We start from the raw sequence: 24,307 nt of genomic DNA on the forward strand, positions 1-24,307 counted from the left end.
CATCAAATAAAGCAATTAACACTTTAAAGCGCCATATCCAAGTCCACTGTCTGCTGTATGTACACTTGCTCCATTTTTGCGCCTCTTATATTTATTATTATTTATTATTATTTGTTTATTTATCATTTATTCAACACTCTCTTTATTCATTGTTTGTGCCTTCTTGTTTTTTTTTGTGTTGCTTGTATGCATATGTGTACTATGTCACCGAGGGATAGTGGGAACGTAATTTCAATCTCTTTGTGTGTATATAAAAAAAAAAAAAATCGACAATAAAGCAGACTTTGACTTTGATAAAACAACCAAATAAACAAAACAAAAAACTATATCTGAAAAAAATTATATTTTCAGACGAAACTGGATGAGGGCGCTCTAAATTTCACCGTTGGCCGTGACTCATCAACTGGGCGGGTTTAAGAAAAATGGCACCAAAAAGAAACTCATATTTTGCAGGTTACAAACTTCAAGTTGTAAAATATGCAGCTGAAAACAGTAATCGAGCAGCAGAAAGAAAGTTTGGAGAACCGTGATGTACCAAGGGAATACTATTTCAAGTGACGTCAGTGGCACGGCGGTTGTTTACATAAAGGATAAACGTACCCACGGAAGGACTACCGGCATCATTAGTGGTGATCATTTCTAAGTGACACGGAGGACAAAGAGTTTGAAGGAATTAAGGATTTGGAGTGACATAGAAGGTTTGAAAAACTATTATGGCTTTTATGCACGCCCGGTCCTACTCTACTGAGTCGGGGGCCGGCGCTCGGCCGAGTGGCTGTCCGCGAACGGTGCATGGGGCTCGGACATGGCCATTACGCACGCCCGGTCCTATGCCATGGAGCTCTCGTGTCTGGAAGTCCACGCCGCCACATGCTTGGAAGTTTGTTTTGTTGAATAAAGAGCCGTTTACCAAACCCACGTCTATCCTTGTACTTTATTAACGCTACAATATAGTTATATACTAGACCTGTGGAATAAAGACGAGGCTGACGTCAGGGCGCACACGCGGCGATGTTGACAAAGGACGAGGAATTTGATCGATGGATTTAATGGATTTAAAGTGCACGGATGGTTTGATAATATTATTGCTTATATTATAGTTATTTGAAATATAGTTTATCTATCGTTATATGGGCCTGTGGAATATTTTGAAGTGCAAGCGCCCTCAGCCGCGCGCACCCAGTTGACAATGAACGATCGATGGATTTAATGAATTGGAGTGACACGATGATTTCATAAACGTGTTATTCATGTAATCGTTTTCTTTAATAACGCTATATGTTACGTCAGGACCATTCTCAGCTCTTCGTTTGTGTTTGTCACGTTAGCATACCTATCGTTTAGCATGTTGCTATCGTATCGAACGATCGATGGATTTAATGAATTGGAGTGACACCGATGGTTTTATAAACATGTTATTTATGTAATAGTTGTCCTAAATCACTATGTTACGTCAGGCCCGTTCTCAGCTCCTCGTTTGTGTTTGTCATGTTAGCATACCTATCGTTTAGCCTGTTGTTGCTATCGTATCGAACAATCGATGGATTTAATGAATTGGAGTGACACTGATGGTTTTATAAACATGTTATTCATGTAATAGTTGTCCTTAATCGCTCTATATGTTACGTCAGGCCCATTCTCAGCTCTTTGTTTATGTTTGTCACGTTAGCATACCTATCGTTGTTGCTATCGTTTTGCCTGTTGTTGCTTGTTCATGACTGTTTTTGGTGTGAGATTTTGTCGAATAAATTGCCCCCCAAAATGCAACTTATACTCCGGAGCAACTTGTATGTTTTTTTTCACTTTTTGGGCCATTTTATGGCTGGTGCGACTTATACTCCGGAGCGACTTATAGTCCGGAAAATACGGTAATTGCTGACAAATTTCTGGCTATGTCCCCCCCACCCCCAAAATAAGTCAAAATTGAAGCACACTGCAAAAATAATTTGAACACATATCTTCGTGAAATCAAGCTCAGACAAAGCGATCTGGAGCAAGTTCCACGCTTTTCATTGAAGACCGACATGCACGATTCCAACGTTCACATTTTCAATATCGCACACGACTTATTCCAGTTGCTCTTTGAATTCAACTAAAAATAAACTTTTGGCGCAGTGGGCAATTTCTAGTGTTTACCTTCCATGTTGGAAAGTGCGACTTGCGGCCACGCATGTTGGCCGCACTTGAAACAGACGTGACAGGCGTGAGTCTATTTTTCCTGCGTGTGCATTGATGTGTGACTGAATTTTCTTTACACTTCACTTTTGACATTGACATGAGCCATTTAGGCGAGTGTGTGTGTGTGTTTGTTTTTGCGTCAAATCAAATGCCACACTCACTTGGACGTGTGTGTGCTGTTTGTGCCTGTGTGTTTTTTCAGACGCGCTTCCATTTGCAAACGCTGCAAGCAGCCAAGCGCTGCCGCCGGTTTATTTATCTCCAAATGAAATGAACGTTTCGGGACAGAGTCCGGTCGGGAACCGCCATGTTTATAAATTTAGCCGATTACGACCGCAAGTGAGGCGCTCCCCCAGAGAACGCAAGCGGCTGAGTGAATGCGCTGACAGTTGCAGAAGGAAAGTCACAAAGTGAAGATGGCTCTTTGTATTCATCGTCCTAAAAATGCCAGACGGGCTCTCGTCCGGGCCGTCCAAAAGCACGTTTACTGGATTTCACTCAATTGTTTCTCCATTCATTCATCAAAATGCCCGTCTTGATTTCCACTCGATGGCTTTTGAAAATCTCGTTGACATACATAGTAGTGATTGTTCGACGCAAAGGAGCTGCCAAGACGAAAGTCAAGCGGAAGGTTCCCACATCCCGTGTCGGTTCATCTGCCTACTCGTTCAACCATCCCGTTGTTTGCCTCAGAAGCGTCTTTTCTTGCTCTCCCCACTGGGCTTTGTTTGAAGTCTGCTCGGGGCTCCTAAAGAGACTCGGCCCGCTTGTATAAATGACAGCTAGTGAAAGGAGATACGTCGGGGCGACTCACTTCAAATGTTGCTATCCGGCTCACTGTACTGGATTTGTGAATTTCTCCTTGTAATTGTCCCGTGCCTAACCAAGCGCACAATGGGGCTTTCCCGTGACGTTAACCTCTGACCCCGCAGCGTTGCTTTCAGGTCTGAGCATTTATATACGGTCGCGCCGCCGTCAAGGAGTTGCGGACCAGGACGACTCTCGAGAGAGCCTTTCCAGTCCGCCCACTCCATCTCTCTTCAGTCCTCTCGCCTCGTCCGTCTGCTTTTTCTACATCTGCAGCCTCACTTGCTCTCCCGACAGCCCATAAAAACACGTTGCAGTGTCTGATCACTCGGGAAGAGGGCATAATTGCGGTCATGTGCCATTGAGGGTGAACGGCGGCCAACACGATGCATGTTAACCATTTCCTGCTGTCACTTTTTGGCAGGAATATGCAAATACTTTGAGCGCTTGTGATTGTGAATGCAATTCCAGATTTTCTGCCGTTCTAAATGGCAAAGCAACATGTGGCTCTTCCATTGCGGAGGCCTGACCGCCAGTGTGAACTGTGTCTCGAAATAGTAACAGCGCGGCGCGGCGCGTAAGCGACGAGTCAGTGCTCATTTGCTGGCTGCGGCGGATTGCGCACCTGTTGTGGTGCCCAATAGAAAGGACCGTTCTCAAAAGCTGTTGGTTAAAATTGAGTTCTAATCTTCCTACAAAAGCTAGGAAACATGCATCATTGGTCGACACGCACAAAAAGCAAGAATGGCTGAAAAGATAAAAAAGTCTGCCACTTGGCTTTTGAAGCGGCCATTGCAGAGTCAATTTTCAGGGGGCCGACAAACAATTCAATAGCTCAACTCCATAAGGTCAGAGTTTGACCAAAGATTTGGCGTGGTGACAGTGCTGCCCCTCCTGGCAGAAATGTGCAAATGCAATAATAACTCCACTCCTGAGCACAGATTTAACAAGGTGCTGCAGTGAGACACACAGCAAAAGTCCTGACCTTCTTGCTTTGACACTTTCACTCCAGATATAAATAACACTTTAACACACATACAGGTAACCCAACACTTAAGACCTCCCACCCAACACGCCTCCGATTGGCCGACACCGATCACATGCCTTCGCTTGTGCCCAACCGACGTCAAATATTTTTATCCCAACTATGCGTTGTTGGGAGGCCTTGTGCAGAAATTGTGTTAGGGGTTGGAGCCGGCTGGTGTCGGGTTGCCGCACGCCTGAGGACCGAAACCCGATAAGTCGGAGGAGCTCGCGCTACTATGCGGAGAAGAATGCTAATGATGAGGTGCTAACGCGCAGCCGTCGTGACCGCGGGTGGCGCAAAAGAGGTGGTGGAAAGGTGCCACCGTGTGTCATTGGCACACAGCGTTTGTCAAACGACATTTGCTCTCTCGTTTTCTTTACATCAGGGGTGAAATTCTAATGCAATAACTTGCAACCACAAGGTTCTCTACTAAGGCCCATTTTCTTTTTCTCTTTTGCTAGATTAAGAACTGTCCCCAACTCCCAATGAATGATGATTAATATAGGCACAGGGCATATGGTTACAGTTACATCATTTTATGATAGTCATGTTAATGATTACATATGCTGTACCCCGGGTGTCTGTAGAAATACACAGAAATATTCCCAAGCTTACGTTGCAGGTCAAATTAACACAGCAATGGGGGGGAAAAAAGCCTGGATATGTTGTTGTTCTTTTTTAATATTTTAAAATAGAGTGTACTGACCATAAAGTGATAAAAGTAGCAAAATCTAAAGCAATTATGTGACAATATTTTAAGAATTCTTCAATTTCATTTTTCATTTACTTCACAATTTTGAACAATGCTCATGGCGATTGGTGATATTTCAAATTCCAATTGTTTAGTGTGTTGTTCTAAAGACCTTAAAAATTATTTATTTTATGTCATAAAATAAAACCTATTCTATTTGTTTCTTTGGTACATCAAAAATAGAGATGGGAGACCCACTACATGTGTAACCTTGAAAAAAAAAAAGGTAAAAAGAAAACAAAGCTCATTTTGTCATAGCTTTTTGTTTCAATCTTAACACAGGTCAATTTGACACGCCAGACACCTATCGTGAGGCTTTTTAACGTCCCAACACACATTATCAACTTGATCAAGTTGATAATGACTAAGCATTTTGTCTACTAAAAATTTAAAAACATGTTTTCATCTCACAATTCTACCTGAAATAGAATTTCAGAGCACGATATTGAGACACTTTGACGTTGTGTGGGCTGTTGAAGAATTTGAAAATCTGTATTTATTAGCATAACTAATAGAATGATCCAGCCAAGCGTGGCCATCACTCGGTGCACCTTTCTGGACATCTGTTTGTAATAAAGTGTGTGGGCACATTAATGCGTGCGCCTGCGTTGATCGATAGCGCTAATGGATTTTCTGCTGGCCAAAAGTTTGTTTGTCCGGTAACCCAAGACGAACGAGCAAATCGCTTTAGAATAGAAGCACGACTCACTGCGACCGTGTTGGACACTCTGTGGGCCCGATGTCGCCAAAAGCCTGGTTAGGGTTGTTAAGCGACGGCGGCAAAAAGGGGACGAGCATGACGATCGATAAACAAGCCAAGATGAAGTCTAACTGCAAAAAGAGAAGGAAACAACTTGGATGGTGGATTCAGAACAGGAGGGGAGGGGAGAAGTGCTTGAGATTAAGGGAATTTTTCAATACCTGAACCGGTTACTAATGTAGAAATTGGAAGAATAAAGTGATGCATGAGATCTTGGACACAATATCCACAGATTATTTTCTGGATAAAAGACCATAAATTTAAAATTGAAGAAAAGTTATTTTTAGTCCTTTGAATATATAGGAAATATATTGTTGCAAATATTGTCACTTTTTGTTTAAAAAAATAATTGATACTACTATTTTTTTTACAATCAATAATATTGATAAAATCCCAAAATTGAATACCAGTTGGAATATATTTTCAACTCAAGATCAAAACAAGAAATAATAACGAACATACGTTTTAATGTGTTGTTGCATAATTTCTTTTTCTCCAATTTAGTAATTTTAAAAATATAAAAACTGATTCAATCAATTAATACTCATAAATAGACACACACACACACACACACACACACACACACACACACTCACACACACACACACACACACACACACACACACACACACACACACAAGTTCCCAATTTTATATACCGTATTGCTGCCACTATTTGTTTAGGTTGAAGAAGAAAAAAATGGGGGATTTGGGATGCATACTTTTAAAAGACCAGAAGGACGACATAATCGTGTACATTGTTATAAACACATTGACAGTTAATATGAACTGTATTCAAAATATAGAATGTATTTTTCTATTTTTTCATTCTGTAACCTCATTCAAATGTACCAAAAAATAAGGTATAATGTTAAAAATGTTAACATGAAAACCTCAAAAAAATCAAATCAAATTCAATCTGATTGTGAAATCAAACAACCAATTCAAACGTGTTTAAATCCCAGTGTACTAGCTTGCTGCTCGGCTTTGTGTTTCTGGCTCCTCGAGGTGGGGAATCCAAAAAACACTAATGCACGCACACACACACACACACACACACACGCACGCAAGCACGCACGCACGCACGCACGCACGCACGCACGCGGTAGATGTTATCAACCACATCAGGTATGTATGAGAAAAACCACGCACACACAACACACACTCTCACTTGCCCTCTAGATAAGGAGGTACAAGTTTCCAGCATTCTACTGCAGACGTATCATATTACTAATGCTCTGCCTGAAGCGTGCACACACACGCACGCACGCACGCACGCACGCGCGCACACACACACACACACACACACATGCACACAATGGCTTGAGGCGCCGGAACATCATCTCGCCGAGCTTTCTCAGCCTTTGCGCGTCTCTCACCTCGCCGTCACCTCGCAGCTGACACTTTGACCCGTTCACACCTGTTCCGGCGTGAGCCTGCCGAGGCGGCGCGAAAGCCGATCACTCATCATAACAAGCTCGTTATTCTGCAAGTGTCGAGTATCGCCAAGGCAATAAACACTCGCCGCCGGTGGAAACAACCGCTTGAAGTCAACACTGCGGACGAGGCGGCTTGGAGACAGACGACCGTGCATCGGTCACTCAAAAGCATTTTTTGTCTCCGCGACTGAATCAAAGTTGCGCATCGTTCACGACAGTGGACAGCTGCCCAGAAGCAGTTGTGAAATTTATGCATCAGTCATGACAGTTCCATTATTCCAGTTGAGGAGACCCTTAAGAGCACTTTTTATTTTTTCACCATTCGTTATGGCTGAAACTAAACTTTGCCACTGGCTCTCAAACATCCAAACAAAAACTGCCTTGGAAAGCTGTCCATTGCTGAGTGACGTTTAGCAAGGTCAAATGTTAAAATGTCTCAATAAATACATAAAAACATTAAAAACAGCAAGTGACACAAAACACAATTAATGATCAATTGACGCATTTTTTTTTTTGCTTTAACAAGCGTTAAAGACAAAATGGCTGTTCATAACTGACAAGCACGTAATAAGACGAGAGTATCAACGGCTGGACGTGACCTTCGGCAACAAGGTGAGACACAACGTCTGACATAAAGCGCTCAATTGTTTCCTTTCACAAACGCTCAGCCTTTGCCCTTTTAGCCTCACTCAATTAAAATAATACACAGGCGACACATTTACGGCTCGCTGCGCGTAAATACGCAACACGATTAGCCGCTTGGCAACCTGACACCCACTTGTGGACAGATGCCTCTTGTCATGTGTCACACTTTTTCTCACCGCATTTCACTCCTGCTTTCAGTGTGTGTGTGCGTGCGTGTGTGTGTGTGTGTGTGACAGCCAAGCCAGCAGGCAAACAGATGCATTGGCTGCGGGTGACACTTTTAGGTCAAAAAATGCTTGGGACTTTGAGGACGACTGATGGTTTTGTGCCTGACAGGCATTCTCGTTAACTTATTTTACTTCTATTACGACGATTGATCTTTTTAATCCCATAATTGTGCAGTCAGACTATGAGCTCAAATTGAAAGGCATTGTTTCTCCAATGACGATTGAGCCAAAGCACACGTGAGATTGGAAACATTTCACGGCACACCACCGAGCAAGAATAATAAAAGGCTGTGCATACTTTTTGTACGTCATATTTTTAGTAGAGAAAATTGCACTATCCTAATCACACAACAACTTGTCACAGCGCGCCTGAGCCAAGTGACAAATGAACACAAGTGAGCAACAGTCCTGACATGTTCTGTACAAGTGCCAGATTATATGGGTCCACACAAACGCACACCCTCGCGCACACACAGAAGATAGTTGGACAGCTCCCTCACTAAAAATGGCCCACAACAGGTTTTGGGCGACATGTGGAATGTCGCGGAAACGGCTCTTTCGTAATAAGCTCTTACACAGTTGGAAATAGTAGTGTGCGCTTGGGTGTACGTGTGTGCGTAAGAATGCGTGTTAAAGTGGCAGACTTAGCATGATGAAGTAGTTGAAGTCAGAAGAGATTAAATGTGTGAACAGCTGGCAACACGGTGGCAACACGGGGCAAAGGCCATCGGCGCTGAACGCAGACTGCGGGCTTACTTAATAGAATGGGTGATGCGATATGATCCAGACAAAAGTGCAATTCAAACTTTGCTAACAGCTACCATGCTAACAATCAGTTAGGCGCTAATCTGCGAAAGCCGACTCGAGATAGGTAGAATGCTAACATGCTAACAGCTGCAGCGCTAAAGCCTTAAGCAAGGTGACAAGTGGAGTACAGAACGGATGAAGGCAGATTTTCTTATTGACCTGCATTTAATGTCGATTAGAACTGAGAAGACGATAGCATGCTCATGGCTGGTAAGAACAGATTGCTATGCCTGGAACTGGAGGGGGGGGAGGGGGGGGGGGGAGGAACCTTACTTCCATGAAGAACTCAGAACATATGACAACAACTGTCAGTGTGGGTGACACAATTTGCTATTCAAGTATTTTGACAAATATTGTATGACTGCTTCCGCGGGCGCTAGGCCGCCATTTCTGTTGCGTCTGATTCAATTTCCTGGTCGTTACCTAATTTCTAACCGGGTGTGTTTGCACTTGCTCTAATTTTAGGCGCTGACATAATTGGCCCAGAGTCACGGAGAGTTCATCCGACAAGAACGTGCCAGGACTGTCCTGCCCTGACAACTTTGTATACACACCTAGCTACCCACGCACATACCGCCTTCGCTCTATTAAAGTCTGAGATTCGGAGAGTCCCCCCCGTAAGCCAGCAGTCAACAGCAGTTACTCAGATGAGGATTTTATTTCTTGTCCAGTTGGTCCTTGAAAAAATGCTAAGATGCTAACAGTTGGCAACGTAGCAACATCACATGGAGGCATCGCGGTGAAAAGATAAACCAAGAGAACGAGGGGGTTTGGGTTTCCTGGCGTGATGCAGACGGACGTCTTCACTGGATGCTAGCTGGCTTTAATTGCGCGTATACACACACACGCACACACACACGCACGCACACACAAAGCACTTTTGTCTAATTTAGTGAAAATCGACGCAGGGGTAAATCAAGTGCACACGCCCGCCGGTTAAAGGCAATTAATGACAAATGAATACAAATCAAAGTGGAAACACAAGAACGGCATGTGCGCAGTTAACAAGAAAGTAATTTGATCGCCACCCACATGAGCAGGAAAAGTGACACCACAGATGCAATTGTGGGAAACCCCGCACAAGCACAACGTACAAATGATTCACCCGCAAGCACACCTTCTATTGTTGAGAGAATTTGACTTTGGGCCAGGGACTGCTTTTTTGTCCAGAGTAACTAAGGGATAACATTTGAATATTGCTACAATTTCCATCTATATATCGCAATATTGTACCAGTCAGCAATATTTGTATCGCCTTTACACTTTCCCTATGACAAGTGTCTATTTGTAGACTTCGTACGGAAAAAGCGGCTCCATCCTTCAGTTAATCTTGGCAAGTGTACAGAAGGAGAAGGAGCCGGACTGGGATGGAGATTGAAAATATAATTGCCGCAAAATGAGCTCTGAAAAGTGTGTAAATTGACACTGCAAGACTTTCATTTCCCGCGGTATCCGAGCAAATATTATGAGTCGTACAGCGCCCGATCTGTCAAGTCTGACCGCTTTCATTTTATTCCGCTGTAGTCACAATTAGTCGGAGGCTGTCGACTGGGGAAAGTGGGCATTTTGACGGAGCGTCGAGATAACCAATGTCTCAATCGCCAGCCTTTCAATCTTGCAGCCGGTGGGCTTTCATTGGAAATCAAGTTCTCCCCGTGGGACTCACGGCTCATTGGGCAGAGAGCCAGCACGGTCATCCGAGTTGGGTTTCAAAGCAGCTCTGGTGCAGTTTGCTTGCAGCCAGATAGTGATCCAAACACATCGAGTAACCTTAAATGACATCATAATGTCAAACCTGCAAGTACAATTTTGCCACTCCCGCCCGTTTTAAACACATTCCAACTTATTCACTGCCAGCCCAGTTAAAAATGATCTTTGACATCGTTGCAAATGGTGACACAAAACCGGTGCCAAACCCGATAGGTGGGGTTTCCCGCGGGCAGGCGGTTTGCACCAAGAAGCTTAAGACCCATCACGCTCTTGTAAAGAAATGGTCATTATTTCAAACGGGCTCATCCACTTTGACAGGACAGAAATAAAGCGACACACTTTTCCATGTCTCCATTTGTATTGGAAGTGAACAGGCCCAGACAAGATTTGTGTTATTCATGGCCAAGCGGCAAAAAGCCGTCACGGCTGCTAATGCTTGAAACAGACTTTGGTTGGGACGAGAAAATTCTGAAAAGGATCATTATTTCAAGATGTACCAGAAAAGAAAACATGCGTGGGGCCAACGCAACTTGTCGGCTTGCTTGATCTGCAAAGCCAATTTGCCAGAAGGAGCTTTTTATCGTCACTACGCAGTTTGAATGGACGCTTAAAATTGTTCAGCAGGTGTCAGAAAGGACACAAAGGCTTCCATTGTCAAAGTTACGCTACAAGTTGCAGTCACGGCACTCAACGGTTGCATCTTTATGTGAGTCTCGTCTGGTCTTAGCAAGGAATTTTAAAATCAAAGATCGCCTGCAATGTTAATTTGATGACGACTACACCCTGTTCGGGATTAGCTCAATTTCCTTGCTTTGCTATTGGACAGTTTTTCTCTCGACTGTATCTAAAGTGACTTTAGTGCTGTGGTACCTTAACTTTTCAATTCGCGCCTCTGGGAATTAGCTAAATCACATGACCTTAATTAAAAATTCACACCATATATGAGATTTCAGCAGTGGGTTGAATCTCCATCCAATCCAAGTCTAACTTTGCTAGCCCCAAATCCGTACGTGTCAGTAAGCTGCGGAATTGCTCCCACGTGTGTTTAAAGCTACTCCAAGCGCTATGACTCGTCGGTATTAAGAGCTTGGTGAAACTCACAGCTAAACAAACACGTGCCAAAGCTGCCTAACCCCCGAACGGTGTGGAGGCACCGTAGTGCTATGGCATGTTCGAGCGCAATCAGTGACAAGCAAGAGTTAAGAGCAGATTTCCAATCTCTGTCAAGGTTGTTTTGTTATCGGCGCTGGTTTTAGCATTAGCATTCCCGCTGCTGTCCGGGAATGTGAAACGGGGAGCATAAACAACAAAATATTACAAGATCTCAAAATAGGCATTTCCTGTATGTAATTGTTTGTATTTTTATATTTTTTATAAAATAATTTAATAATAATCTTATAATAATATAATTATAATATAATTAATTATTTTTTACTTGTGGGTACCTTTTGCCACCTCTGGTTATTTTAAGTCAGCAGAAATTCCACAGTGACTCTAAAGCACACAGAACAGATCCAAAATATATTTACAAAAAACAGGAACATAACCTAAAAGGGATCATAATGTGGTGCTTTTGGTATTTTTTCATGGATTAGCGGCGTCTAAGTGCAAGTGAATTCCCCCTAAGCTCCGACTTCCTTCCTCCCGCCCGCCTGCCGACACAATGTTGCTGCGATCCCAGACTGGATGCCCCGTGGGATGAACACAAGATATGCATGCCAGATATATTCATCCATTTTACGTGGATGTGTGTGTGCGTGCGTGCGTGCATGACACAACATCCCGGCGTACTGTGGGAGAATTCTCGCCAAGACTTGTTGAGCATTGGACTCTTTTCAAGCAACTGCCTGGTGGTGAATCCCCAGAGGGGGCAGCCTAACCCAAACAGTGGACTGTCAATCACAGCGAGCCACCAATGGCGGTCACGATCCGGGAACAGGAAGAGGCCTCGCTGTCCCTGAACGGAGCCGCCGCGTATGTGTGTGAAACGGAGCGGTTGACAGAATTTTCATGCCGCTTCTCAAGACGACAAAATAATATCGGCTTACGCGGGGCCCAAAAACGTTCGCATCAAGAGTGGGGATGGCCAAATGCTCCCCTATGGAAGGATTGTTCTCCTCTGGTGAAATGATACCTAGACACGCTGAAATCAGACAAAACTAAACATGCGTTCTCATGACCATTCCATGCATCTATCCATTTTCTATAGCTCTCATCCTAGTAATCGTTCACTGCCATTGACGTGTATATTTGTCAAGTGGAATCCGAGCGTTTGCTACCAATGCACAGCTTTTCGTAGGCATGGATCGATAATCGCTCAGGCCTGATTCATCAATATTCAGCAATTTAACAAATATCGGCATAACCCTTTATTAAAAAAAATAATAAAATAATGGCAAGTAATAGCTCAATTTAAAACTGTGTGCATTTCAGGGATCTATTTTTTTATTATTATTGCCAATGTTTTGTGATGTTATTACATTGATGTTCTGTAAAGCGTTTTGCTCCAACAACAAGATTAGCAGCGAATCCTCGATTCACCCGCCAATGTGGCTGTGTCGCTTATCTTCCCTTGTTTGTTTACAAAATCGCAAGTGACACTTTGTAAAGCGTCTCTTTTGATGTGTTTTTTTTTTTAGTGCTGAGTGATATTTTCAAAGACAGAATGAAAGCGAGAAGGACGAGCGCTGGAGGAGAGACGGAGGAATGAGGCAGGAAAAAAAAAAAGAAGCTTTCTCCGGTTTCACTCGCAGTGACCTCATCAGAGTGATGGTGGCTTTTATGAGCGTTCCCTCTCGACGCCCACGCGGAAGCCAGCACGCGTACACTCACACTTTGACGGGCAAAACGCTTTTGGAGGTTGAACGCCATGTCACGTTCATCAGAAGTGATTTTCACTTCTTGGCAAGGTGTCCCATTACTTTTGTCGATGGCTCCGTTTGGAGGAGTAACAATTCTAGCCACCCGGTGCGTCATTTAGTAAAATGATCATCCCTCAATGCGCAGTTTGGCCCATCGTGTTTGATTTAAAGGTTCATAAATGCAATCGATGTGTTTTCTCTCCGTTTTTAGTCGAGGCTGGGATCCTCTTACGCGGAAAGCTCGTGTTTTACACCAAGGCCTTTCTACCGCCCACGGAGAAGTGGCCGAGTGTTGCTTTGCTTGAACGTCAAGTGTGCTGATGATGCCGAGAGAATAGCGCTTGTGCTGTGCTGATATTCCCGTCGGTGTGAGGCCATTTCAAACAAGCTTGACGCTATGGGAGAAAAAAATAATGGCGGACTCGAAGTCAACTGAGCATTATTTCGGTCAAGGCATAACTTTTGATCCAGCTCGAGTATCAGATCTTATTACCGGAGGACTATTGCGAGTTTAAACTTTTTATGAGCCACTCTGGGAAAAACATTCCTCTGCCGGTGTGGCGTTTGTTATGGTTGGGACGCGCTCCGCCGCAGCTTTTACAACGTGGATTTGTCTCTTTGGCTTTCACAGGTGGTAAGTCTCTTAGAACGGCTCCCAAACCAGTGAGGCTCGCTAGGGCTTTGCGCAGAGAGACGGAGAAAAATTGACTTGAGCCATGATCAATGTCGGAAAATGGAGGGCCGCGTGCAAAGGTGCCAACGCACATTTGGGACGGGACGACAAGAGCAAAGCGAGAGTCGGTCGCAACGCGACGACAAAACTAGTTAACATCAAAAGCTGAAAATGTAATCCAGCGGCGAGTCAAAATGATTGCGCGTGATCTTTGCCAGATCATCTCCGAGCAAAGTGCCGCATGTGATTAACCTTAATCCAATCTTCCTTCCTGAAAATGTATTCTATTGGCAGCCCGAGGGGAGGCGGCAGCCGGCCGGGCCTATAGCGTGATTAGCTATTCCGCATTCGCTCTCAAGTTCAGCGCAGGGGACCGGCGGCTTTCTCACAACCGCTATTACATTTTGCGATCTGCTATTTACTGCGGCTTTCCTAAAAACAAACAAATGAGATAATGCGGACGGGGAGTCTGGGATTAATTTTGAAGCAGCTGATTAGTGCGCTAGCGTCCCGGGATAATGATGTCTGGGACCGAGCCGAAAGAGCCTCAGGGCTACAAAATAGACGTGCGCGCTCCCACATTGGAGCCAACGCCCCTCCGTCCTCCGGCACACGCTCCTCCATCTCTGCTTCGTGGCGTTTTACAGCAGGTGAGGTCAATTTACGACCTGTGAGCTGTTTAAAGCCCTGCGAGAGCATTTGATCCGCCGCACAATGGGAATAACTTGAGCAAGTGTGATTCCAAAAAGACAGCAGGAAACATTTTTCAAAATGCCATCATTTACAGTGTGGATTACAACCTTTGTTGTATGAGTCATTTTTATATCATTTGAACGTTAAAAGCAAACACACACACACTTTTTGGGTCAAAAATATACAGTATCGCTTCCTAACGAGTTCAATGACATTTTTAGTTATTTTAAATACATGTGTCCACCTTGATTTTGACACATAAATTGAGTGGATAAATTAGATCAGCACAAACAAGAGTATTTTTTTATTCATTGAAGGAAGCGAGTCTTCCCGAAGAACAAAGAAGTGCAAGTCAGTGCAGCAGCCGGATCAGGTCCAAGCCGATGCGTCCCTTTTGAGCGTCCACATTTAACACACGCACCTCCACCCTCTCTCCAGGTCCCAAGGCCAAGCTGCGGCGGCGCTGGCCAACGGGCAGTTTGTCCAAAGTAATTTTGCTCTTATGGATGAGGCCCGAGCGGCCCACGCCGATGTCTACAAAAGCCCCGAACAGACACGTGTTTTCCACACGGCCCGTCAGGACTGCACCCACATGTACGTCCTGAATGGACACAATGCCACGCTTAAAGTCCTCCTGCCCAAAATCTGGGGATAGCAAAGACACAAGATGACATCACGTCAGTTGCTTTGGGCCGGTAGGGGAAAGGGATGCGGTGGAAAAATAAGAGGCAGGACGTGAAACGGCAGGATTACATTTCAGGAAGTAACCAAATCCTCCTCTTTACATTTTTTTTCTTCCAAGTGATATCTTTCTTCCTTTCTGTCATTTTAAAGCAAACAATGAAGTAAAGTTGAGGTCCAACTCTGCTCAACAACATGAGAAGCTCAAGGCCGTCTGTTGACTCAGCTGAGCGTTATGCGGATACTCGACGTCACCAAGAAGCTTCGTTTTTGACATTCTGGTCACGGAGGCCCGCCCGCACAGGCTTTTTACTCGCAAGTGACCGGCCGGCAAATCAGAGCTTCATCGCTCGACGTCATGTAGGTAGACAACGCATCAACCCATCAACTATCACTCACGTGTGACACTTTTTCCATCCCTAATTACATACAGTAGATTTACGTATGGATGACAACATCAATACTATACGTCAAGGAAGCACGCGGTTTTGTTCAGCACGATGCTCCGGTCGGGGTCCCCGTGAGACGGACTTACCTTGCCGGATGTCAAAGCCGGGGGGTTGGGTGAGGCCATCGATGATGAGCCCGAGAGTCTCAGGAGTGGTGCCGAGAATTTTGGACAGTTCGTCCATGCCGCTTTTGGCCACTTTCTCCTCCACACTCTGTTTGAGATGCGCGCTGCCGATCTGGCTGGCACTGCCGCCAATGAGGTAAAGGAACCTAGAAATAACCATGACACAAAAAAACTGAGAGAGTCCTCTTGGCTGGGCTACTTTGACCAGCCGTGATCGACCCGTCAATGGAAACGCAAGAAAGAGCACCAATTTTGTATTTATTTGTTTGTTTATTTTTCTGAATCTGTTTGGGCACTTTGGTAGGTTATACAAAAACTTAAGTGTCATGGCACTACTTTTGTATAAGTTGCAATGCCTTCCCGCCAAAAAAATAAATAAAATGGGAGAAAAATTACAGGTAGTGGTGACAGTACTGAGAGAAAATGTAGCGCTGCTTACATGTTAAAAATGCACCTATGCTAAATCCAACACATGTTGACTGTGCTCCCATCCCAGCGCGCTGTCACACCTCGTTTCCACTTGTGTGGCACGCCAGGAAAAATCTCCTGTTTTGGGGATGTTGACACCCATTCAAAGCTATTAATGCGTGCGTCTACGTATATTCGGCACCAACTCCAAGTGGCATGGGAACCGCAGTGGCAAATAAAGCTTATGGAAAAACGTGTGTGCGTGTGCGTGCGTGTGTATTATTTACAATGGAGGCTCCCCACAGCTGGTGATAGATGTGAATGCATTTGCCTGCCTGTGCGGACCAGCTGGATGGTGCTTGTGATGGATGTCGCTCGCTGGTAGCCTGACGCCAACCAGAACCACCCCCCAGCTGTCCCACCCACTCGCCGCAGTGATGGACTGAACAGGTGGGCACGCACATAACATTGCTTCCTAGAAAATGTGGTTGGGAAATGCTTATTAGGCAGTGGTACGGCCAGTGCGGATGTGAAGGGGGCACGCTTTAAAATGCCCCAGACAGCTGTGAAGGGCAACGGAATAAATGTCACATTTGTATGGATGAATCTTCCTTCGTTAAGGATATTTTTTTCCAAACCATGTTAGCTGGGTTTTGGGGGGCAGCGGCTTGGCGGTCCAAAATCACAGATCACTGTTGCACAAGCTGTGAGGCGATGCCAGAAAAGGATGCGCGTTTGTCACGCGTGTTCATGCTTGTTTATTTGGACTCAGCAGATAATTGAATTTGAATCAACATCACAATATAGACGAATGCACTTTTTAAATCACAGACGCTGCTTTAATTTATTGCAGCTAGCATATAGATTTTATTTATTTAGATTGTGTTGAGATAGGTTCAGTGCTTAGGAAGTGCAGTCCACATATGAATTCATGCTTCATGCCATACAGATTCATTGCTTGTGTTGGTTCAATGAAACATGGGATGAAGTTTTTGAAAAAAATAATCGCATATGAAATCACAATTGCAATAAAGAGGGTTGTAATTTGATTATTTTTCATTTTTTATTTTGTGTGTGTGCGTGTGTGTTGTATATGGTTACAGTGGGGAGGAGGGGTATGTGGGTTGTGAGCAGTAATGGGGATTCGGTTTCTCTAATGTGATGAACGCGATATTCCTTGCACACCCCCTCTATGCACGCACGCATACGCACGCATGCATACACACGCACATGCACACGCACACACACGCACACACATTCCTCAGCCATCCTCCTTCCTGTCAGTTTTCGTTACTGCGTTGTATTTTGGGATGTGTGAGTAGCAGATTCTTGCACCACTGCGCAAACTAATTTACTGCGGGCCATTACTTAACCTTGACTTACTGTAGGACAAGTAAACACCTCCCTCAAATACATTTGATACCTCCCTCCTCTGGACCCTCCTCCCCACCACTGGTGCCATCTATTATTTTAACTGAGCTTGATTGTGAATTCGTGAGAAAAGGATAACACACAATATTCCAAAAATGTGTTTAGGTGTTTCAAAACGAATAGACAATAGAGCACAGCTTCTCAAATAGTGGGGTGCGCCCGGTGCGATACCAAGGGGGGCGCGTGTGACACCAGGGAACATGCTTTTCTTTTGGCTGTACTAGATTAAAGGGCAATTAGACATCCACTGCAGTTGGTGGGAGTGGCGGTATCACTGGAAGAGTGTGCGCAAGGAGTAGTCGCTGTACGGAACATACGCGCACACAGCACAGAGCAGGCGATAAAAAGTGCAGTGGGACACCATGGCAAAATATTGAACAGGGTTGAAAGGAACGGCGGAGAGAGATGGAGATAAGAGAATTGAGAATCATATGAAAGCTAAGACAAGGAAATATGACGAAGCAGACGTAGCGCTCAGCTTCAGTGCGACTACGATGGGAGACGAGGAAAGACCGGTGTTTACTGTGCCTTACAATGTTGGCAGTGGACAGTATAAAGTCAAATCAATTAAGGCGGCACTTATAAAGTCATTGCACCCCAATCACGCTGATAAGGTGCTTGAGGTTTTTCAGCGAAAACGGGCTGAATATTGCCAACAATCATCCCACTTTGTGAATGCTACTTCAGTCAATCAGGAAGCACTGTAAGCATCATATAAAGCAGCGTACCAAATTGCTCAGTGCGAGAAAAAAACACAACATTGCAGAAGAGCTGATACTACCTGCAGCTGTGGATATGGTCTCCGCCATGCTGCCTCATTTTGAGCACAAATTGTTTTATTCATTTTTGTTTTGTAGGTTAAAATGTTTTATATGTTGTGCTCCTGAGTTAATGGTGCTGATTACTTTGAATTGAATATTATTTATTGCTCTTATTTAATATTATGTATGTTTATTATTATTTTATTGTATTTTTTTCCAGGATAAAACGGCAGTTGGTCAAGAATATTTATAGTTTAAATAATTATAATGTATTTTTAATTTCAGGCAAAGTGATGCACATGGAATCTGTTCTGTTACAGACTAAAAAACAATGTTATTAATAGTTATTCTTCATTGTAAGTTGATCTTTCTTTTTTATTTATATTTTGTTTTCTTTAATAACATGGGGAGGGGGGGCTTGAAATGTTTTCTTCTCCCTGGGGGGGGCATCACAGAAAATTATTGAGAAGCACTGCAATAGAGGCAACGAGGGGTGGTGAGGTGATGGAAGTTCCGTAGAGTTGCACCACGAGCGCCAAACACGCTCCCGGCCGCCTAGCACCTTTAAAAAAGCACATCGGAGCCTCGAGTGTCACAAGGCGTGTAGACTAAACACGGTTGAGTGACTACAGCTGGAGCAGAGAGGGTTCCCACACTCACAAGTCAACATGAAACGCATGCTTTGATTCCATGTGCTTCGGAGGACCGTGGGCATCGGCCCTGTCAGCAATTGCTCCTCAACCGCTCGCAGAGCCCAAAGCCGACACGCCTGCTCTTACAGAGCAGAGGGCCTCTCTAAAAATTGAATCAAGAATGCCCGCACGACGATAAGCTTCGCCATATGAGGAGGCGTCCAAATCGACTCCATCCCAGCCCAAACATGCTTCGGCCAAGTGTGTGTGTGTGTGTGTGTGTGTGTGTGTGTGTGTGTGTGTATGTGTGTGTGTGTGCGTGTGCGTGTGTGTGTGTGTGTGTGTGTAATGTCCTGTACCTCTGTGCCACATCGTAGGACTCTGGGTGGATGCAGGTCTGGTCCAAAGGGTTGGCATGTGTCGCGACGCTGACATTGCATTTCCCTTTGACCTTCTTGGCAACTGCTTTAGCTGGCAGCATTGGCAGTGGGGCATGCTCGGCGCTGCCGTGACATGACAAAAAATCAATTAGAAAGTAGAACATTGACCACGACTGTGCAGCGGAAGCTCAGAATATTCAGAATTGAGCCCAAATTGTCAGGGCAAATATGCACGAAAAAAGGCATCTTTAGTCGAGGCAACTTTGGTATCTTCGGTATCTGCTACAAATCATTCATTAATATTGTTGGAACCACTTTCACACAAATGACGGAATCCAAAGTCGCTCTGGGTCCGATTGTGGTTCCACTGATCTTTGGAATCGTGACAGTTTTGTGATTCCGTTTTCTATAGCTTTTAGTTGTTGTTTTTTTTTTTTTTTTTTATGAACTTGCAGAAATGGTATTTGGTACCTGTGGCCAGTTTGGTTGATTCTGATGAAGCCAGCGCACTGCTGGTAGCTCTTTGGTCCCATGCCTTTGACCAGCTTGAGTTGTTCCCTGTTGACAAAGGGCCCGTTCTGCTCTCTCCATTCGGCGATGTTGCGAGCCCTTCCTATGTTTAAGCCCGCGACGTGCCTACATGAATACGACGACAACAAAGATATCGTTGTATTGCGGTCCGAGTACGGTTCCGAGATGTGTCCGCCTACCTCATCAGGACCTCAGAACAGATGTTGATGTCGACCCCGACGAAGCTGACACACTCCTGCACCACGCCGTCGAGCGCCGCCTTTAGAGCGGCGGATGAAACGTCGTGCTGGAAAAACACATACCGAAGCAATGAAATGTTTTCAGGTGAGCCCACACCAAAAGAAAGTCAGAAGCAGGTCAAATGACGGTAATCCCAAACTTTGGTTTCATCAACCATTCCGATAGGCATCTGAAACTTTGTAGGCAGGAAGTCCCCCGGGAGGATGATTCAATTTCATCCCGAAAAAGAGATTAGCGGCGGCCGAGCCAAAACAAATCCTGACACGACGGGCGACGTTTGACTGACAACGACGGGAAAAGGAGCTCTGATTGACAGATGGAAAGAACGCACGGAGGGTGCAAAGGCGCTTAGTGTTTAACTTGGCGACGAATAAAGATGGTCTAGATGAACTCTTCGTCTCCGTGCGCGTCAGAGCCACCAGCCCAACAACAACTTGGGAAGAGCTTGCAAAAAAGGCTTGGAATGTTTTCGCTATTAAGGAGGACAGCGGGCGGGACGGGGGACCAAAGTCAAAGAGGGCCGACACTGGACACCGATACCTCACCAAATGCCGGACGATTAGCTGACAAGCAAACGACTTTTACCGACTGCGAACCTGATCGAGCCTGCTTGAGTCGTAACACGATCAAGCTCACAAGAACCGCTTTCAAGTTAAATGCCAGCAAGGAAGCAGGACAACAAAAAAACGCCGTTGGCAAAGTATTGCAAGCTGCTACGCTTGTTGTATTTATGTGTCGATCAAGTTCAACTTTGTAAAACTATTGTGGGCCGGGCACTAAATGGAACACGCAAAAGTAATTGTCACGTCGTTACTACGTCGCTCAACGCTAATTCAGGCCTGACAAGGTTTTCACTTAAACGGGCTATGTGATTTTAGCTAACGCTGAGCCAGAGCTCACACGACCTTTTCGACTCTAAGACGACCGAAATACTCTGATGTTTCTGATAACCAAAATCAACATTAAAAAACTACTACGAGCTAACTTAAATGATAATTCAGGCCTAACTATTTGATTGCAGGTTCCATAGAATCCTGAGCCCCCTTCCCCACACATACACAAACAGCCAGAGGCATGGTGAAGACAATAAAAATGAGGCTTGAAATGACACCATGTTGCCATTTCCCAAGCGGGAGCACGTGAATGATTGATGAGTCGGCGTGAACAAGGGCGGAGACGAGCGAGAGTACGGAGCGGTGGAGAGGAAATCACCTGAAATGTTACACCGGGGGAGAATGTTTTCACACGAGAAAAGTAGGTGAAGGCATTTGCGCCTCCACCTGGGCTCACATTCTTAATGCGTAGGTCAGAATAGCGCACACACACATACACACAGAGAAACGTTCCCAATTTCTGACTCGGATGCAACCTGCATTTGGTGATTCCTTTCAGGGGCAAAAGCAGGCAAACGCTTTTCACTATTATTTTTGTTGCTGTCGTAGCAAAGCATGGTTGTTTTAGTAACACAGACAAAATGGTGGTAGTTGCCTTTTATCGTCTCTTTTCAAATATTCCTGATGCGTTAAGTTACTCTTGCTTGTCAACCTGGAGACAGTTCTCAGGAAGTGGCGGTTTTTTTTTTTTTTTTTTTTTTTGGAATGACTTAAATATCAAGTTGCACTCATCTCTCAACCTCCCTTGTCATTCAGTCATTCACATCCTCTAACATAACAGTAGGAAGTCATTAAAATTGCAAGTTTCTCCCATTGATAAAAGTCTCAAAGGTTGTTTTTTCCCACGCTTCACAACCATCCATCTGTGTCTCTTGTTAGTCTTTGCTCATCTTCCCCTGTGGGCCAAATCATTCAAGAATGAGTGACGACGTACACGCACGCAGAGCTGCCCGTTGTACTTGAAACCTTCATATGTAACATGACTTGATTTATGCAAGATGGAACCAATTGGAAAACTGCCAATTCCAAAACCCACCTGAAAATGCAGTCATGCGATTCACCTGGAGATATATAAACTCGCTATATAAACGTGATTTTTCAACCGGAATGAGAATAAGAAGCTGCTTTTACAGAAAAAAAATTCCACTGGAAGAACAGTACTTAAAGTTAAAGTCCCAATGATTGTCACACACACAACTGGGTGCGGTGAAATTTGTCTCTGCATTTAACCCATCCCCGAAGGGAGCAGTGGGCAGCAGTGGTGCCGCGCCCGGGAATCATTTGGTGATCTAACCCCCCAATTCCAACCCTTAATGCTGAGTGCCAAGCAGGGAGGCAATGGGTCCCATTTTTATAGTCTTTGGTATGACCCGGCCAGGGTTTGAACCCACAACCTTCCAGTCTCAGGGCGGACACTCTACCACTAGGCCACTGAGCTGGCCACTCAAAGTGGTTTTATCTAGGCAGCCATCCAGCAATTGTACTGTTGTAAGCGTGATGGCGGAATTTTGCTGGATTTCTGCTTCCAGCACTGATTCCACACCATCTCTAAAAAAGAAAGAAGGTTAGAGTGACAGTTGGCTTAATTTCCGGCAGGCAGGCAATGTTTTCTTATGCAGCAGAGAGCGAGTGTGTGCGTGTGTGTGCGTGCGTGTATATATAGAGTGTGTGATCCAAATAACTATCACACCCTTCAAGTGTCTAACTTCAGACCAATTGATTGCAATGATAGCATAAAATCTGAACACTCAGTGATCGTGTTTTAAAAGTTATGGAAGCCGCGTATGCCACAGCGAAATTGACGTTCCCACAGCAATCGTAAAGTCCGATCTGGTTGCAACGCTCCTCCACTTTCCTCATTTCCTCCGTTTTCTCCAAGCTGTCACTCAGCGACCCGAGCGGCGGGAGAGGCAAAGGGTGACCCCGCTGTGCCAGCTGGCTCAAGTTACACGTGCCCCAGTGCCATTTTTCTCTTTGGGCCTCACGCGCAATCATCTCTCAAAAATCTCACAATGTCACAAAGCGCACCTACAGAATGACAAACAAATAGAGCTCCTACAAACCTGCACGGTGCTCGCACACACAAAGAGAAATTGGCGAGAGCTCACAGGTCAGAGGGATGCCCCGTCTCGTATCTGTCAGCACCCGGGGTTTATTTACCCGCTTATATTATCATTTGGTGTTGACCTAGTCACATGATCTGAGGGTAGGAGGCGAGCACCCGGACGGCACCCCGGAGAGTCATGTGATGAGAGACGCAGCCCCATGACCCGAGCCGGCTTCACCGCACAAAACGACAAACATGAGCACACTCATATTTGGGATCATCAAATTTGCATGCCTCTCTCCAAACAAGATGGAGAGTCCAGCGTTTTGAAAGTTGTCACAAAGCGATCGATGCGCACCGAGGGAAAAGCTGCGCACGCATACACGTATCCACATCTGGACGAGACGTAGCAAAAAAAAACATGCGCGTCACTCCGGGCCATTAATTGAGTTAGCGGTGAGCGTTAGCGTCATGTGTTGACACAGGCCTGCGCCGACTTGATCTCCAACCCCGGGCGCCTCTTCTTCTATCTCCTCCCTCCCATATTTGTGTTTTCCTTGAAATACGAGGACCCGCCGTGAAGCCTCCTACCTGGTACGTTCCAATGCCGATGTGTTTTGGATCGATCTTCACGAGCTCCGCCAGTGGATCCTGGACGCGTCTTCCGATGGACACTGTTGACATACACAGACGTCAAGCCAGCCAATGAGGTGTTGCTGGAGAATGAAAGGCCGCAAACTATCCGAAGCGAGTCGTTGAATATTCACCGCTGCATTATTTCTAATTCCCCAAAATGCAAATGTTCTCAGGCCTGAGGGAGAGGCCAAATCCAATCGGCAATAATTAAAGCTGCCTTTAAATTAGAGCACCCCACATCTGGGCTTGTTGTGGAGAGGGACTCATTTACACAGGTGCGTGCACACAATTTGGACTCCATTGAATTTCTAACCGTCCCAAAAAAATGATTGGATAAGACTAAATCAACAATTTGATTTTAAGAGAAAAAATATTTTGTCATTTTAGGGAAATAATATATGAAAATATATTTAATGGTGATAATAGACGGAGCACTTGTTTGTTTGTGTTTTGCCCAAAGCAAGACGTCTTTAAGAATGAATGAGTGTTGATTACGGGACATCAGACTTGGATGTC

The 24,307-nt window shown here is 44.8% G+C and overlaps 1 protein-coding gene across 1 annotated transcript in view; it reads right to left on the bottom strand.

The window, feature by feature from the left end:
- Positions 1-253: 253 nt before the first annotated feature.
- srbd1 (S1 RNA binding domain 1) overlaps positions 254-24,307 on the bottom strand; it is a 44,333-nt gene continuing 20,279 nt past the window's right edge. The window contains exons 15-20 of the mRNA XM_049735479.2: positions 23,747-23,829; positions 20,155-20,261; positions 19,916-20,080; positions 19,424-19,567; positions 15,794-15,978; positions 254-15,222 (exon numbers count right to left, since the gene is read on the bottom strand). Of these exons, the coding sequence (XP_049591436.1) occupies positions 14,930-15,222; positions 15,794-15,978; positions 19,424-19,567; positions 19,916-20,080; positions 20,155-20,261; positions 23,747-23,829 (977 nt within the window). The 3' untranslated portion in view covers positions 254-14,929. The remainder of the gene's footprint in view (positions 15,223-15,793; positions 15,979-19,423; positions 19,568-19,915; positions 20,081-20,154; positions 20,262-23,746; positions 23,830-24,307) is intronic.

This window comes from Syngnathus scovelli, chromosome 12 (genome assembly GCF_024217435.2).
Source record: "Syngnathus scovelli strain Florida chromosome 12, RoL_Ssco_1.2, whole genome shotgun sequence".
Lineage (NCBI taxonomy): Eukaryota > Metazoa > Chordata > Actinopteri > Syngnathiformes > Syngnathidae > Syngnathus > Syngnathus scovelli.